Source organism: Sciurus vulgaris (assembly GCF_902686455.1).
Source record: "Sciurus vulgaris genome assembly, chromosome: 3".
Classification (NCBI taxonomy): Eukaryota; Metazoa; Chordata; class Mammalia; order Rodentia; family Sciuridae; genus Sciurus; species Sciurus vulgaris.
The window spans coordinates 65,629,914-65,643,740 of record NC_136463.1 but is presented as its reverse complement, the minus strand read 5'-3'; the positions used below and the strand labels follow the sequence as shown (position 1 = coordinate 65,643,740).

Here is a 13,827-nt window from a genome sequence, read left to right as displayed (position 1 = left end):
GGTATCAATAATTTGTAAAAAGATTTTGTTTAAAAAAAAAAAAAAGAGCGAGGGATGTGGCTTAGTGGGTGGCTAAGCACCCCTGGGTTCAATCCCTGGTACCAAAAAAGAAAAAAAGAAAAAAAAGAAGCTAATAGAACTAAACAATACAATTGATAATTTAGACCTGACAGACATATATAGAAAATTTCATCCATCAGTGACTGAATATACTTTCTTCTTAGGAGCACATGGATCCTTCTCAGACCATGTTATGTAAGCTATCACATGGTTGGCATGCAACTGTAATATATTTTTAGCATCCTTAGGGTTATTTTTTTAAACTCTTTTTGAAGTTGTAGATAGACAACAAGCCTTTATTTATTTTTATGTGGTACTGAAGATCGAAGCCAGTGCCTTACACTGCTTAGGCAAGTGCTCTACCAGAGCTACATCCCCAGACCCTGTAGGGTTATTTTGATAGCTTCCTTTCCATTGATACTAAATTTTGTGTTCTTGTTTTTCCTTGATTAGACTTGTTTCATTTTTATCAACTTTTAGCTGTATTAATTCTTCTCTATTTCATATACTTCTGCTCTTACTCTTATTTTTTTCCTTCCTACTATCTAATTTGAAAATAACTTGTTAACCTAGCTTCTTTCTGATACAAGTACTTTGTTTTAAATGTTCATCGGAGTAATATTTCATCCCACAGATTCTGATATGTTAAGCTTTATTATCACTTACTTCAAAGTACTTTTTTTGTTTTGTTTTGTTTTTGGCGGTACTGGGGATCGAACCCAGGGCCTTGCGCTTGCAAGGCAAGCACTCTACCAACTGAACTATCTCCTCAGCCCTCAAAATACTTATTTACTTAAAAAAATTTTTTTTAGTTGTAGATAGACACAATACCTTTATTTATTTTGATGTGGTGCTGAGGATTGAACCCAGTGCCTCACACATGCTAGGCAGGTGCTCTACCACTGAGCGACAATCCCAGTCCTACTTTTTATTTACTTTTATTGTCCATTCTTCTTTGATCTGTGAGATATTTATATGTGTGCCATTTCATTTTGAAGTAGTTGACATGTGGGAGTGGGGTCCTATATATCTTAAGGTGACTGACTTCTACTGTAATAAATCATGCAGGAAACACAGTCTGCATGATTTTAAATTTTAAAAAAAGTAATGGAAATGCTTTTTATATTGATTGTATTGGTTACATGCATGTCAAAACATGTCATACCTCAAATTGCAAAACATTGCATACCTCAAATATGTGTGTTTTATTGTACTTCAATCTTGCCTCAATAAAGCTATCTATATAAAAAAGAATACCTGAGTTCAAGTTCTGACTCTCCTCTTACTTAGGACAAAGTTCAAATGCTTGAACTTTCTCCCTTTCCTTTATCTATAAAATAAAACATCCTTTCCACTCCAGTCCTTTAACTTAATGGGTATCTTTCCCTCAAATTACATAAAATCTTATCCTGTATTAATATGGAGCTTGTTGTGGTAGCACAGGCTTGTAATCCTAGCAACTGGGGAGGCTGAGGTAGGAGGCTTGCAAGTTTAAAGGACAGCCTTTGCAACTTGGCAAGACTGTCTCAAAATAAAAAATAAAAAGGTCCAGGGATGTAGCTCAGTGGTAAAATGCCTCTGGGTTCAATCCTTAGTATAAATAAATAAATAAAATAAATACATACATAAGTAAATAAATAAATAAAATTGAAAACTTCCTCTCCATCCAGAATCCTTCTCTATATACTGTTATTTCTCTCTTCCCTTCATAATCAAGGTTCATAGAAAGATAGTCTAATGCTTTCTCTACTTCCTAATTTCCCATGTCTCAACCCATCACAATCTGGCCTCTACCCTTATCACTTGTGCTAAAGTTACTATAGTGATCTCTCCTAATTGTCTAATAAAGGGTCACCTCTGTATTCTCATTCTACTGGCTTTCTCTGAGAATCTCTCTGATGTGGTTTAGACAGTACAAACACCTAGTCTCATGCTGGGAACAACAAAGAGGATCAACAAATGTTTGTTGAATGAATAATCAAATAAGTAAATGAAGCATTTAGAAAACTGCCAACTGTTATATAAACACTATCATAACACAATCAGACTGTGGAACAGGGAGATTTCAAGGACACTGTGCTGAAGTTCCATTTAAGAAAACATCAGTAAGTAATATCTATAGATGAGGACTAATTTGACTTGTTTAAAAAAAAAAAAGGAAGGTTCTGAAGGTTCTGTGCTCAACCTTAGAAAACTAGCCCCCATACTACAGGAATTACAAAAGATTTCAAAGGAGGCAGACACCAAACAATAAGGGTCAAGCAGCTAAACTGGAGCCAGGGAAATGTGACCCTTCACTTCTTATTTTAGAAATCTAAATCCTTGGCAGAACTCTGTCCAGTTAGAAGGGAATAACCCTGGCTCAACAGGAAAAGTCCATGGTTTTTACCTACCTTCCCAGAAAGAATTCAATCTGACAATCCACAGCGACCCCTTATCCAGAGGCAAAATAAATTGAAAGCACTGGTTGCTGACTCAGTAAAGTCCATATAATGTGACTTGGGCTATGGTTAGGGCTGCTTCAGGCTCAATCTGAAAAAACTGGAGTCATCTTGGTGTAATTACTTTTCTGTCCTCAATACAGGAATTTCAGCCCCCTGGCGCCTTCCTTAGAACCAATCTTTTTTTTTAACCTCAGACTTACAATGACATAATTCCTTAGGGATTTTTACTTTGGTCTATATATGCAAAACATAATCTTATTGAAATGTAAAATGATTAGGACTATAATATATTTTTAAGTAAGTTCATTTCCATCTTTCACTCTGGTTTCTCTCACACTGTACACCAACCCAAAGACCCAAGTAACTGATTTCTTTTCAAATGTTATCCTTAGGAAAAAGCCCTGCTGTTTAGGAAATAATCTAACAGTTCCAAGAAAAATAAAAGAACACAGTTATAGCAAATAAGGATTATACTGGGGGTTCTGCTGGGACAAAAACAACTTGACATAATCTCCAATAATGGGTAGCCATATTTTACTTATCATACTATATCTTCAGCTTCCACAATAAAGGATCACATTACTATGACACCAAGCATTCACTATTAACTTTTCATTCTAAGAGAATTTTTTGTTACACATCTTCAGTACAGAGATACAGAGATAAAAATTATGAATATGATAAAAATAACTCAATTACTGTCTCATCTATTCACATACTCTCCATTTCTCTACACCTAAAGTAAAAGTAACTAGTTTGAGGCTGGATTTTTCCATACTGGGGAATGAACCCAGGGCACTTTACCACTGAGCTACATTCCCAGTCCTTTTTATTTTGAGACAGGGTCTTACTAGTTGCTTAGGGCTTCGCTAAATTGCTAAGGCTGGCCTCAAACTTGAGATCCTTCTGCCTTGATCTCTGAGACAGCTGGGATTACAGGGGTAGGCCACCACACCCAGCTTTTTTATTTAATTTAATTTTTTTTTTTTTTTTGAGACAGGGTCTTGCTAAGTTGCTAAGGCTGGCCTCAAACTTGATCCTCCTGACTCAGACCAGAGTCACTGGGATTGTAGGTGTGTGCCACTGCACCCAGACACATCTATTTTTTTCTAAGCCAAATCAGAGATCCTCCAGGAGCAATGCTGATTTCGAAATTTGGTTGGGCAACGGCTTCCAGCTCAAAGAAGTTGTACACATAGACTTGTAGGGTGTGAAAGAACTTTTTTCTAGTAACACCCTTGCTTCCCATCAATCTTATTTTCACACTGTATATTCACACCTTTTTGTATTCCAAGATCTGGGAGTGAACCAGGGACCCAGTTTTCTCTAAACTATGTTCTACATGTTCTCTCTCCATGTCAGCTGGATATCTTTCCAAATAAACAGATCTCTGTGCAGTATACTGCAGAGCTGAGCATTCTTGCAGGGGGAGGGAGAAATCCTGCTGCCTGTCTTCACACAATCTGGCTGAGTTCCCAGCATGGCAGCTATGCACAAGATGAGATGACTGTGCAGAAAATTAAAACAACCACTTGCAACGGAGGATAACATCTCTTTTTCCATATCAACTGCTAGGAAAGAGCAGTGTACAGACTCACTGGAGAAGACATAGGGGCTTGGACACAGGATATGATAGTGCAAACAAAGGGAGAAACCACCAAGAAACAGGTATAAGAAGATGTTTAGGCAACCTGTTTATACACTTATTTTGTTGGATAGGAGGTCCATTCAGAATAGTTTTTGTTGGATAGGAGGTCCATTCAGAAGATATTTTCCTGTGCTCAAAAATATGTACAAAGATATGCATTTAAAAAATAAACACTGAGCTGGGAGTGGTGGTATATACCTATGATCCCAGTGGCTGAGGAGGCTGAGATAAGAGGATTTCCAAATTCAAAAGTCAGCCTTACCAACTTAGCAAGGTCCTAAGCAACTTAGCATGACTCAATCTCAAAATATAATATAAAAAAGGGCTGGGGATATGGCTCAATTGTTAAGCAACCTTGGGCTCAATTCCCGGTACCAAAAAAGGTAAAAACTGTATGATATATAAATGCTGTATATATGTCCAAACTCACACAACACACAACACCAAGAATGAACCCTAATGAAAATGATGGACTTTGGTTGATAATGATGTGCCAATGTAGGTTGATCAACTGTAATAAATGTACCACTCTGCTGGATGTTGATTATGCATGTATGTTGGCATATGAGAAATCTTTATTTTCTGCTCAATTTTGCTGTGAATCTAAAACTGCTCTAAAATATAAAGTCCATATATGAGATCATATATATATATGTATGTATATATGTAAAAATGAAAGTAAAAATGAAGCTGGGCACAGTGGCACATGCCTATAATCCCAGCAACTCAGGAAGCTGAAGCAGGAGGATCACAAGTTTGAGGCCTGCCTCAAAAACTTAGCAAGATCCTGTCTCAACCAAAAACAGAAAAGTATGGGAATGTAATTCAATGGTAAAGTGCCCCTGGGTTCAATCTTCAGTACAAAAACAAAAAACAAAAACAATAATGGAGGGTAGGCAGGGAGAAGCACTAACAAAAGGTAACAAAGATGATCTGTTTCGGTGGTAATTAAATATGATTTACTGTCTTCTAAAATTTTCTACAATAAATGAATTATTTTTGTAATAAGAAAAAACACTCAAAGAAGAATTGTGAAATCATAAGATATATATATATACTAGCACAAATGCTTTTTTTGTTCCTGGAGATCAAACCCAGGGCTTCACACATCCTAGGCAACTAACTGCTCTACCACTAAGCCACATTCCCAGCCCACTTGAATGCTTTTGTGTAGTTGATTAGGGAAATATAGTCTTGGGGGGAATTAAATTTTGTAAAAGTACTATTAAAATTTACCAATTGCTCTCAGATATACCCCATTAAGAAACAGGAAGAAGGAGGAAATCCTAGATAGAGCCATAAGGAAGTATGCCTAGACTAAAACAGGATGAGTCATCAGAAATTGGCTATATTTGATACTTATCATGTTCACATTATTCGAAGGTATTAAAAATCCAAGCTCAGGGAAGGGGGAGTATAACTCAGAGGCATAGCTCTTGCTCAGCATGCATTAGGCTCTGGGTTCAATCCCCAGCATGGTGAAAAAATAAGAACAAAAAACATAAAAACAATTTTAATAATAATAACAATAAAAACCCCAAGTGCACTGAGAAAGTGACTCAAGTTTGCCACTCTGGTCACCTGCTAATATGAGCTCTTTTTGGCTACAGGCATTTGACCTTCATAAAAAAATGAATCAGGTTTCATGACTACAGTGGGGGTGGGCAGGGCTCATCTGAATGAGTGACTTCTAAGTTTTAAACAGTTAACACTTAAGATTATTCCCAGCAATATATGAGCATGATATCTTTGAAACCTCATGAAAGTATACATAAGAGACAATAAAACCAGGTGCCTTACAAATAAGTCAGTATGATCTGCATCCAGAAATGGCAACACATATTAGTTAAGTTGAAGTACTGGAAAAGAAGTTCCCCTCTCAGCTCTTTATGAGTAATTTCACAGTTATAGTCTAGTACGAAGCATTCTAGAGACACACATACTCTAGAATGTCAACAGAATAACTCAGCAGAACCCTTTTACAGCACAAAGTTTAACTGCCTGGTGAAATAAACTCTTGAATACTCAGAAAGGTGATTCAGTTTAATTAGTGCATTTATTCCTTTTCTCTCCAGTTTCCCACCTTATAATCTTTTCACAATTCAGAAATATCCTCACCAGAGAAAGGAAGTGAAATACAAACCAGTTGATTTAGTTCCTTGTTAACATTTTTGGCCAAAATGTATGAGAAGTGAAAAAAAAAAAAAAAAATGAGGTTCCTATAACATTCCTCATTGATTATAATTATCCTTGTTAACTTTGTTCACACTACTGTATACAGATGAAAGCTATAATTCTTTAACATATGAGAGAAAAATGGGTCTTAGGATATTAGAAGCTTTCTTAATTCATCTGTCAGAGAGGTCTCCTTGGGCTAATTATAGGTCATTGAGTGTTTGGGAACTATGAAGAACAATTTTTAGACACTGATGTTTTGGTAATCAGGAAAAGCATTTTGGGGTGGGGTGGTGCTCAAAATGTAGCTACAAAATTGTATATGTTTAAAAATCCAGGGTTGGGGATAAAATTCAGAGGTAGGGTGCTTGCCTGCTTGTCCACTTGCCTGGCATGCTTGAGGCCCTGGGTTTAATCCCCAGAATCACAAAAAATGAATAAATAAGGTCTCTCAGTTATAAACAGTTCCCACTTGCTCTGCTTAAACATACATTGGACAGACCTGCAAGAAATACTTTAAAGACCATCCTATTCAGATACACTGTATAAAAACTACAGCCAACTGGTGTTTTTGATTTTGAGTACTAGGAAAAGCAGATGAAATATTTAACAATCCAGGGGGAGAAAAGCATAATTTGTAGCATTTGCCATTTCCTTGGTGTAAATACTACTATGGTCGAATTTTTTTTTTTTTTTTTGGGGTATTGGGGATTGAACCCAGTGGTGCTTAACCACAGAGCCACACCCCTAGCTCTTTTTAAAAAATATTTTATTTAGAGACAGGGTTTCATTTAGTTGTTGAGGCTGGCTTTGAATTTGAGATCCTCCTGCCTCAGCCTCCTGAGTTGCTGGGATTACAAACTTGAGCCACCCTGCCTAGTTTACGGTAATTTTAATCCACCAGTTTGATGTTACTTGGTGAGAAATTGGGAAGAGATGAGCATTATCACACCATTATATCGCTTTCATCTTATGATAGGTGTAAATAACCTTAAGAGCAGAAACAGTAATAAAATGCAGTGATATGACTAGGAAGTGGTGAGGTTTTGAGTACCTACTACCTTCATTTTGAATGTATTTAAATATAATAAAATTTAACAATTTACTCCTTCTATCCATCAGTCCATACAGGTTAGCTTCAGCAAACTATTTAAAGTGGTCCTTAAAACTTACCAGGAACACATGCTCAAATATTTGTGTAGGGCTATCCATCTGACCAAGGATCACTATCATTTCATTATCTATAAATTCCTTGAATTCTCGCAAGTTACACACCATCTGCATTTCCAGCTCTGTTCGTATCTGAAACAAAGATGACGTATTATACTAATCTGTAAGTTTCCTCTGTACTTTCAACCATGTACCATTTGTAGCCCCATACCTATTGTTATCCCACTCCTAGCCTTGGAACAATGAGGACTTGGGGTCTCTTACCTCTTTTGACGTAATGTTCTCCAAATCCTTCTGCATCATAATCTCCCTTAATTTGGTTTTAATTAGCCTCTCTGTTCTCTCACGTTCAGTTGGTCTGAGAATAGAGAAGTGACATTTATTAATCAGGAATTTAAGTATGTACCATTTGATTATGTTTCCAAATTGGCAAGCTTTGCCACTTAAATTTATATTGTTGAAGTATGGCAAATGAAAATTATATTTTTAAAAGTTTCTTTTCAAAATATACAGAATGTAAGCATGTAAAAATTATTACTTGAAGCAATTATATCTGTCTAAAAACCCTTAAATACATATAGATCCATGAAGGAGCAAAGACAAATTTGCTATATGGAGTGTAGTTCTTTAATGGAGGACCATATCCATACTTCCTCAACGAATACCCCTGGGTATCATTTATTGAGCTAGAATACCAAGCTGGGTAGACCAGCAGTGTGACTCACCATGGTATGAGGTCCTCTGCAGCTTAAAACACTATCCTTTGATGATCATTCATTGTTGTGAAATGAAAACAGGAGAGGGAAAAAGATCCTGCCTTTTGAATTTGGTAAGGAAACTTCTTTCCCTAAATGGGTTGTAGGATCAACTACCTAGAATATTTTCATCCAAAATACTTTCCTTTTCATGACAACTCTCACACTACCTCTGTAAAGTTGTTATCTTCATTTTACAGATAAAAAAAACAAACACGGTATAAGACATGCTGACGATCACATACACTGGCAGGAGAATCAGAATGCTTAACCGAGTCTAACATTCTACCTGCAGGATTGTGTTGCTCTTCAACTCTCATAAAAATAAAATTACTCTTGAACTTTAATATGAAATCAGACTGGGCAGTTGGCTCTCCATTTACCAGAAAAGTATTGGTTCAGTGTAACTGAATGCTTCTCTCTAAAGGCATTATTTCATATCATGTGGAATTTGAGTGAGGCTGTCAGAGAGCACTGTCTGCCTCATCTTTCCCCCTTAACTCAAGAAAAGGTATCTGCTCTACACCTCCTTATTTGGAAATGGAAATGGACTAAGCCTTCAGGCATCTTGCCTGCCCTTGGGGCCGACAGCCTCTATCACTGGTGGCAAAAAATAGCTTCAATAATCTCCAAAGATGGATGCTCTAACCCCACAACCTTGGAGCTCCGCAACCCTTGGGCTCCTAGCTTTTCACAAACACTGCATAATACAGCTAATAACTGTGTCATTTCCCTGTCAACCAGCAAAGGCATCACAGTTTTGACTAGAGTAAAATTCTCATTCATGCTTCGTTTTTCTAGACATAGCTCATAGTACAAAATAAATGTATGACTTCAGTCTTCTATTAAAAAGCATATTGGTAAAAACAAATTTTAGCCAAGCACTGTAGCACATGCCTGTAATTCCAGTGACTCAGGAGGCTGAGGCAGGAGGATCACAAGTTCAAAGCTACTCTCAGCAATTTAGTGAGGCCCTAAGCAACTTAGTGAGAGCCTGTCTCAAAAAAATAAAAAAAAATAAAAAATAAGTTAAAATAAATTTACAAAGAAGTAAAAAGGGCTGGAGATGTGGGTCAGTGGTTAAGTGCCCCATGCATGGTTCATGCATGGGTTAGATTTCCTAGTTTAGTAGTATTTCTCTCAATCCTTCAGACTCCCTTGAGGCAGTGGTTTGGGATGAGTCAGACCTAGGTTTTAATTGTTGATGTAAACCTGAACAAGTTCCTTCTTTTCCCTGAGTCTGTTACTTTTTCTATCAAAAATAAGGACAGTTATAATATCTGTCTCCCAAGAGTTTTATGAGAATTAGATGTATACTGGGGATACCATGCATGTATATTTTCTTCTTCCCCCACTTTCTTGGATTTAAAATATAAAACTAATCACAGTAGAGCAGTTAAGTCCATTTTAGCACACATTCTTCTTATATTCTCAGCTTTGTTCCCCCTCTTCCCTCCAGTACTATGGATTGAACCCAGGGGCACTCTACCACTGAGCTACATTCCTTTTTGTTTGTTTATTCATTCATTCATTCATTCATTCATTTTTCCTCCTCATCTGAGGCACCAGGGATTTGAACTGCGGCCCTTGCGCATGCTAGGTGAGCGCTCTCCAAAATGAGCTATTTCTTGGGCTCCTTGTTCATTTATTTATTTTTTTATTTATTTTTTATTTTATTGTAAACAAATGGGATACATGTTGTTTCTCTGTACATGGCGTAAAGGCATACCATTTGTGTAATCATAAATTTACATAGAGTAATGTTGTTTGATTCATTCTGTTATTTTTTCCCTTCCCCCCACCCCTCCCACCCCTCTTTTCCCTCTATACAGTGCTTCCTTCCTCCATACTTGCCCCCCTCCCTAACCCTAACTCTAACCCTAACACTAACCCTTCCCTCCCCCCATTATGAGTCATGTTCATTTATTTTTGAGACAGGGTCTTACTAAACTGTGGCAAGGTCTTGAATTTGTCATCCTCCTGCCTCAGCCTCTGGAGTCACTGGGATTACAGGCATGTGCTCCTGTGCCTGGCTCTCAGCATTTTATAGGTTTTTCTCATCAATTTAGCAAGGAGAGTGGGATGGAAAAAGTATTACAACACACAAAATATTTTTCCTCTTTGATTTCACTGGAAAAAATTTTGGAAAATATTTAAAAATACAAAGAAAGTTAAAAATTCCTCTCTACAGAGACAATCAGTATTAATACTGTTCCACTGACCTACAGTTTCCATGTGTTCTTTTTCTGTGAACACGTAGTCATTTACTGGTAAAATATATTTTAAAATTGGGATTATATTGTACATACTAAGAACTAATATTTAATGTACCTTTACTAAGTGCCAAGGACAACCTTTTACTTGGGGATGTAGAGAGGTTAAAAGCACTTTTCTTTCCTTTTCACTCTCTTTTTATGCTATAGTTTCAAAATCTTCTCTAACAAAATCAGAAAAAAAGGGAAAATTTTTCTTTCTCTCACATAAAGTTTAAAATGCACTATCCTGAGCTCTAGATGACACATTCCTCTGAAACATATTACCAGCTGTAAAGCATGAAATCATGAATAATATATTCCACAAATTCATACCTTTTCAGTTACTATGAGATCCTAAAAGGACTAGGGTCACTGAAAAGGAGATTCTAGTACCAATAACACCTTGTGCAAAACAGATGCTTGTGCTCTTTTAACTGTTTCTTGCATACAATTCTTGGATATTTCATCTTTTCTAGTAAAAGGTTTTTATGGGACTATTATCTACATTGGTCCCATTCTTTTTTCCTTAAAAATCATGAACTGTTTTGGTGAGACTTTAGGAATCTTAAGGCAAATCTTGTCTGTAAGTTCAGACAGTAAGGAGCTACTTTTCTTTTCAGCTGTAGACTACCTTGTAAGTGCAGAAAGATCAATTCAGAGAATAAACATCCTATTTAATTCCCAAAGCAGGAACTAAGTGTAAAAAAATTTCCAAAAGAGTCACAGAAGTTTCAACACATAGACCCAAAAAGGAAATAAACATCAGCTCCACCTTAGGCCTTCATCCAACTCACAGTACATGAGGGGGATTTAATAAAATCTCACTGACAAGGATTTACGGCAATGGTGGAGTAGAGTAAGACAACTGAATGATAAGATGTTCTTAATTTTTTTTTTAAGCAGAAGTAAGTTTAAAACCAGCTAAACAACCTATGTATTCTTTCAAATTAGAAACATCTTGTCAATTACTGTAAACTTCCAAGTTTCTTGCCATTAATTTGCTTACCAAGTACTCCTTTCACAGACAAAGCAAACACAAACTTCAGCCTAACTCCTTTAACTCAGATTTCAAATTAGTGGAATCTGAATAATGGATTTGATGGTACTGCAATTCTTGACTATGGAGCCTGCACTGTGCCCAGGAATGAAATTCCTCACGGCTTCGCGGGCAGCAGAATCAAACAGGGTTCTTCATGAGTGGCAGAAGTGTGATGTAGATGGTGTCTAATAAAAGTGGATAAGACTGACTCCTAAGATAAGAGATCAGGAAGAAACATGCTGTCTAGAACAGAACAGAGAGGACCTTTACAACCCTCAGCAAGTTACTTACATGTCTGTGAAGAGAGCTGGAGAGTCCGGTCGATGGGACTGTACATCCTGCATAGCATTCCATTCATTGACTGACGATTGATCTGAGTTGATATGGCTCTCATAATAACTTACCCAGGTGAGAAAAAGGCTGCCTGGGTAGTAGTTATGCATTCTGGCTACTTCACAAGCCTTGTGTAAACTCTGCAGAGCAGACCTAAAAGATATGCTGGGAAATGAGCACTGTAGAAGGGTGGGGTACCAAAAGGCCAATAACCCATGTGTACCTCAAAATCTTCTGATTTTTACATTCTATAGAATTTGACCTATGGAAAATCTACTCCCTGGAATTCGAGATTCTCTAATCTTGATTATATGGTATTATCCATATTATCTAGATATTTGCTGAAAGATCTGATGCATCCTTAAGGTTGAGGACAGGAAAGAGAACTGACAACCCACCAGTGAAAGAGGTCTTCATACCTATGGCTCATGATCTATAGTTGGAACTATGCTGTGGCTGTATCACTAGAAAACTAAAGATCTCAATGATACTACACAAAAATTTCTTTCTCTTGACACAGAGATCGTGTAACAGAATATATGTAACAGCACACATTCCCCATAGTTCTTATAGGTTCCATGGAGATCACATACATAGATGTCCCTAAGCTATGAGGACATGTCCTTCAATATCCAGGAAGTACTAATTTAATGATATTTTATCATTCATGGTGACCTGGTCTCCTAGTCTCCTTTTTTAAAAATATTTTAATTGTCAATGGACACAATGCCTTTATTTATTTATTCATTTTTATGTGGTGCTGAAGATCAAACCTAGTGCCTCACAAGTGCTAGGCAAGTGCTCTACCACTGGGCCACAACCTCAGCCCCTCCTAGTCTGTTTAAACCATTTATTCATACACATGAAATACCTTCTAAGAACAGCTTTTGGTTACTCTGTTTTTGGTACGGGGATTAAACCCAGGGGCACTTAACTATGAGCCATGTCCCCAGCCCTTTTTGCTTTTTTATTTTTGAAGCAGATCTTGCTAAGTTGCTTAGGGCCTCCTTGCTAAATTCATGAGGCTGGGCTTGAACTTGTGATCCTCCTGCCTTACCCCACAAGTCTCTGGGACTACAGGCATGTGCTACTGGGACTGGCTCAGATTTGATCTTTGGTTAGTCTGAGACTTCTGATTCTGAATTCCCACGAAGAGTAAACAAAACTGAAAGTGTTTTTTGGTTATATGCTTGGGAAAAGCTTAAGTCAGAAATGGTAGAAAGTAAGTTACACAAGAACAAAGACCTATGTTTTGTTTATTGATGTATCTGAAGTACCTAAAAGAAGGCCCAGCGCGTTGTTGGAGCTCAATTTTTCTGTCAAATAAAATGTTTTATTCACTATAAACTAATGTCTCTCTCCTAAAGGAAAAAGACAGTATAAGAAACTCTATGTTGTCTGCTTACACCTTTTTCTTAAAAATGCCTATTAACTTTTCCCTCATAACAAAAATGAACCATTCTCACTTTAAAAAATTTATGGACTGGGCTGGGCATGACCACAACTCAGGAGGTTGAGGCAGGAGGATCAGTTAGAGGCCAGCCTCAGCAACTTAGCAAGATCCTGCCTCAAAATACAAAAAAAAAAAAAAAAAAAAAAAAAAAAAAAATTAAAAGGGTCAGAGATGTGGCTCTTGGTTACACACCCTTGGGTTCAATCCCCAGTAACATCCCCACCCCAAAAAGTTTTATGGACTGGGGCTGGGGATGTAGCTCAGTGGTAGAGCACTTGCTTAGAATGATGCACAAGGCCCTAGGTTTGATCCCCAGTACCAGAAAACAATACAAAACAAAACAAAATAAAACAAAACAAAACCCAGTAAACAAAAACACAAAAACAAATTCAGATAAAAGGCAGAAATATCCTGTAATCCTACCAGAAACAACCACATTAAGTGTAGATCTTTCCATTCTGTTTTTTGCTTATGCACAGATCCTTTAGTAGATAT

At 37.1% G+C, this 13,827-nt stretch overlaps 1 protein-coding gene across 9 annotated transcripts in view; it reads right to left on the bottom strand.

The window, feature by feature from the left end:
• The window catches only part of SSH2 (slingshot protein phosphatase 2), a 248,250-nt gene that overhangs the window by 37,326 nt on the left and 197,097 nt on the right, over positions 1–13,827 (bottom strand). For all 9 annotated transcript variants that reach the window (XM_079130762.1, XM_079130756.1, XM_079130755.1 and 6 more), the window contains 3 exons: positions 11,838–12,032; positions 7,762–7,855; positions 7,501–7,629 (listed from right to left, as the gene is read on the bottom strand). In XM_079130762.1, the coding sequence (XP_078986888.1) occupies positions 7,501–7,629; positions 7,762–7,855; positions 11,838–12,032 (418 nt within the window). The remainder of the gene's footprint in view (positions 1–7,500; positions 7,630–7,761; positions 7,856–11,837; positions 12,033–13,827) is intronic.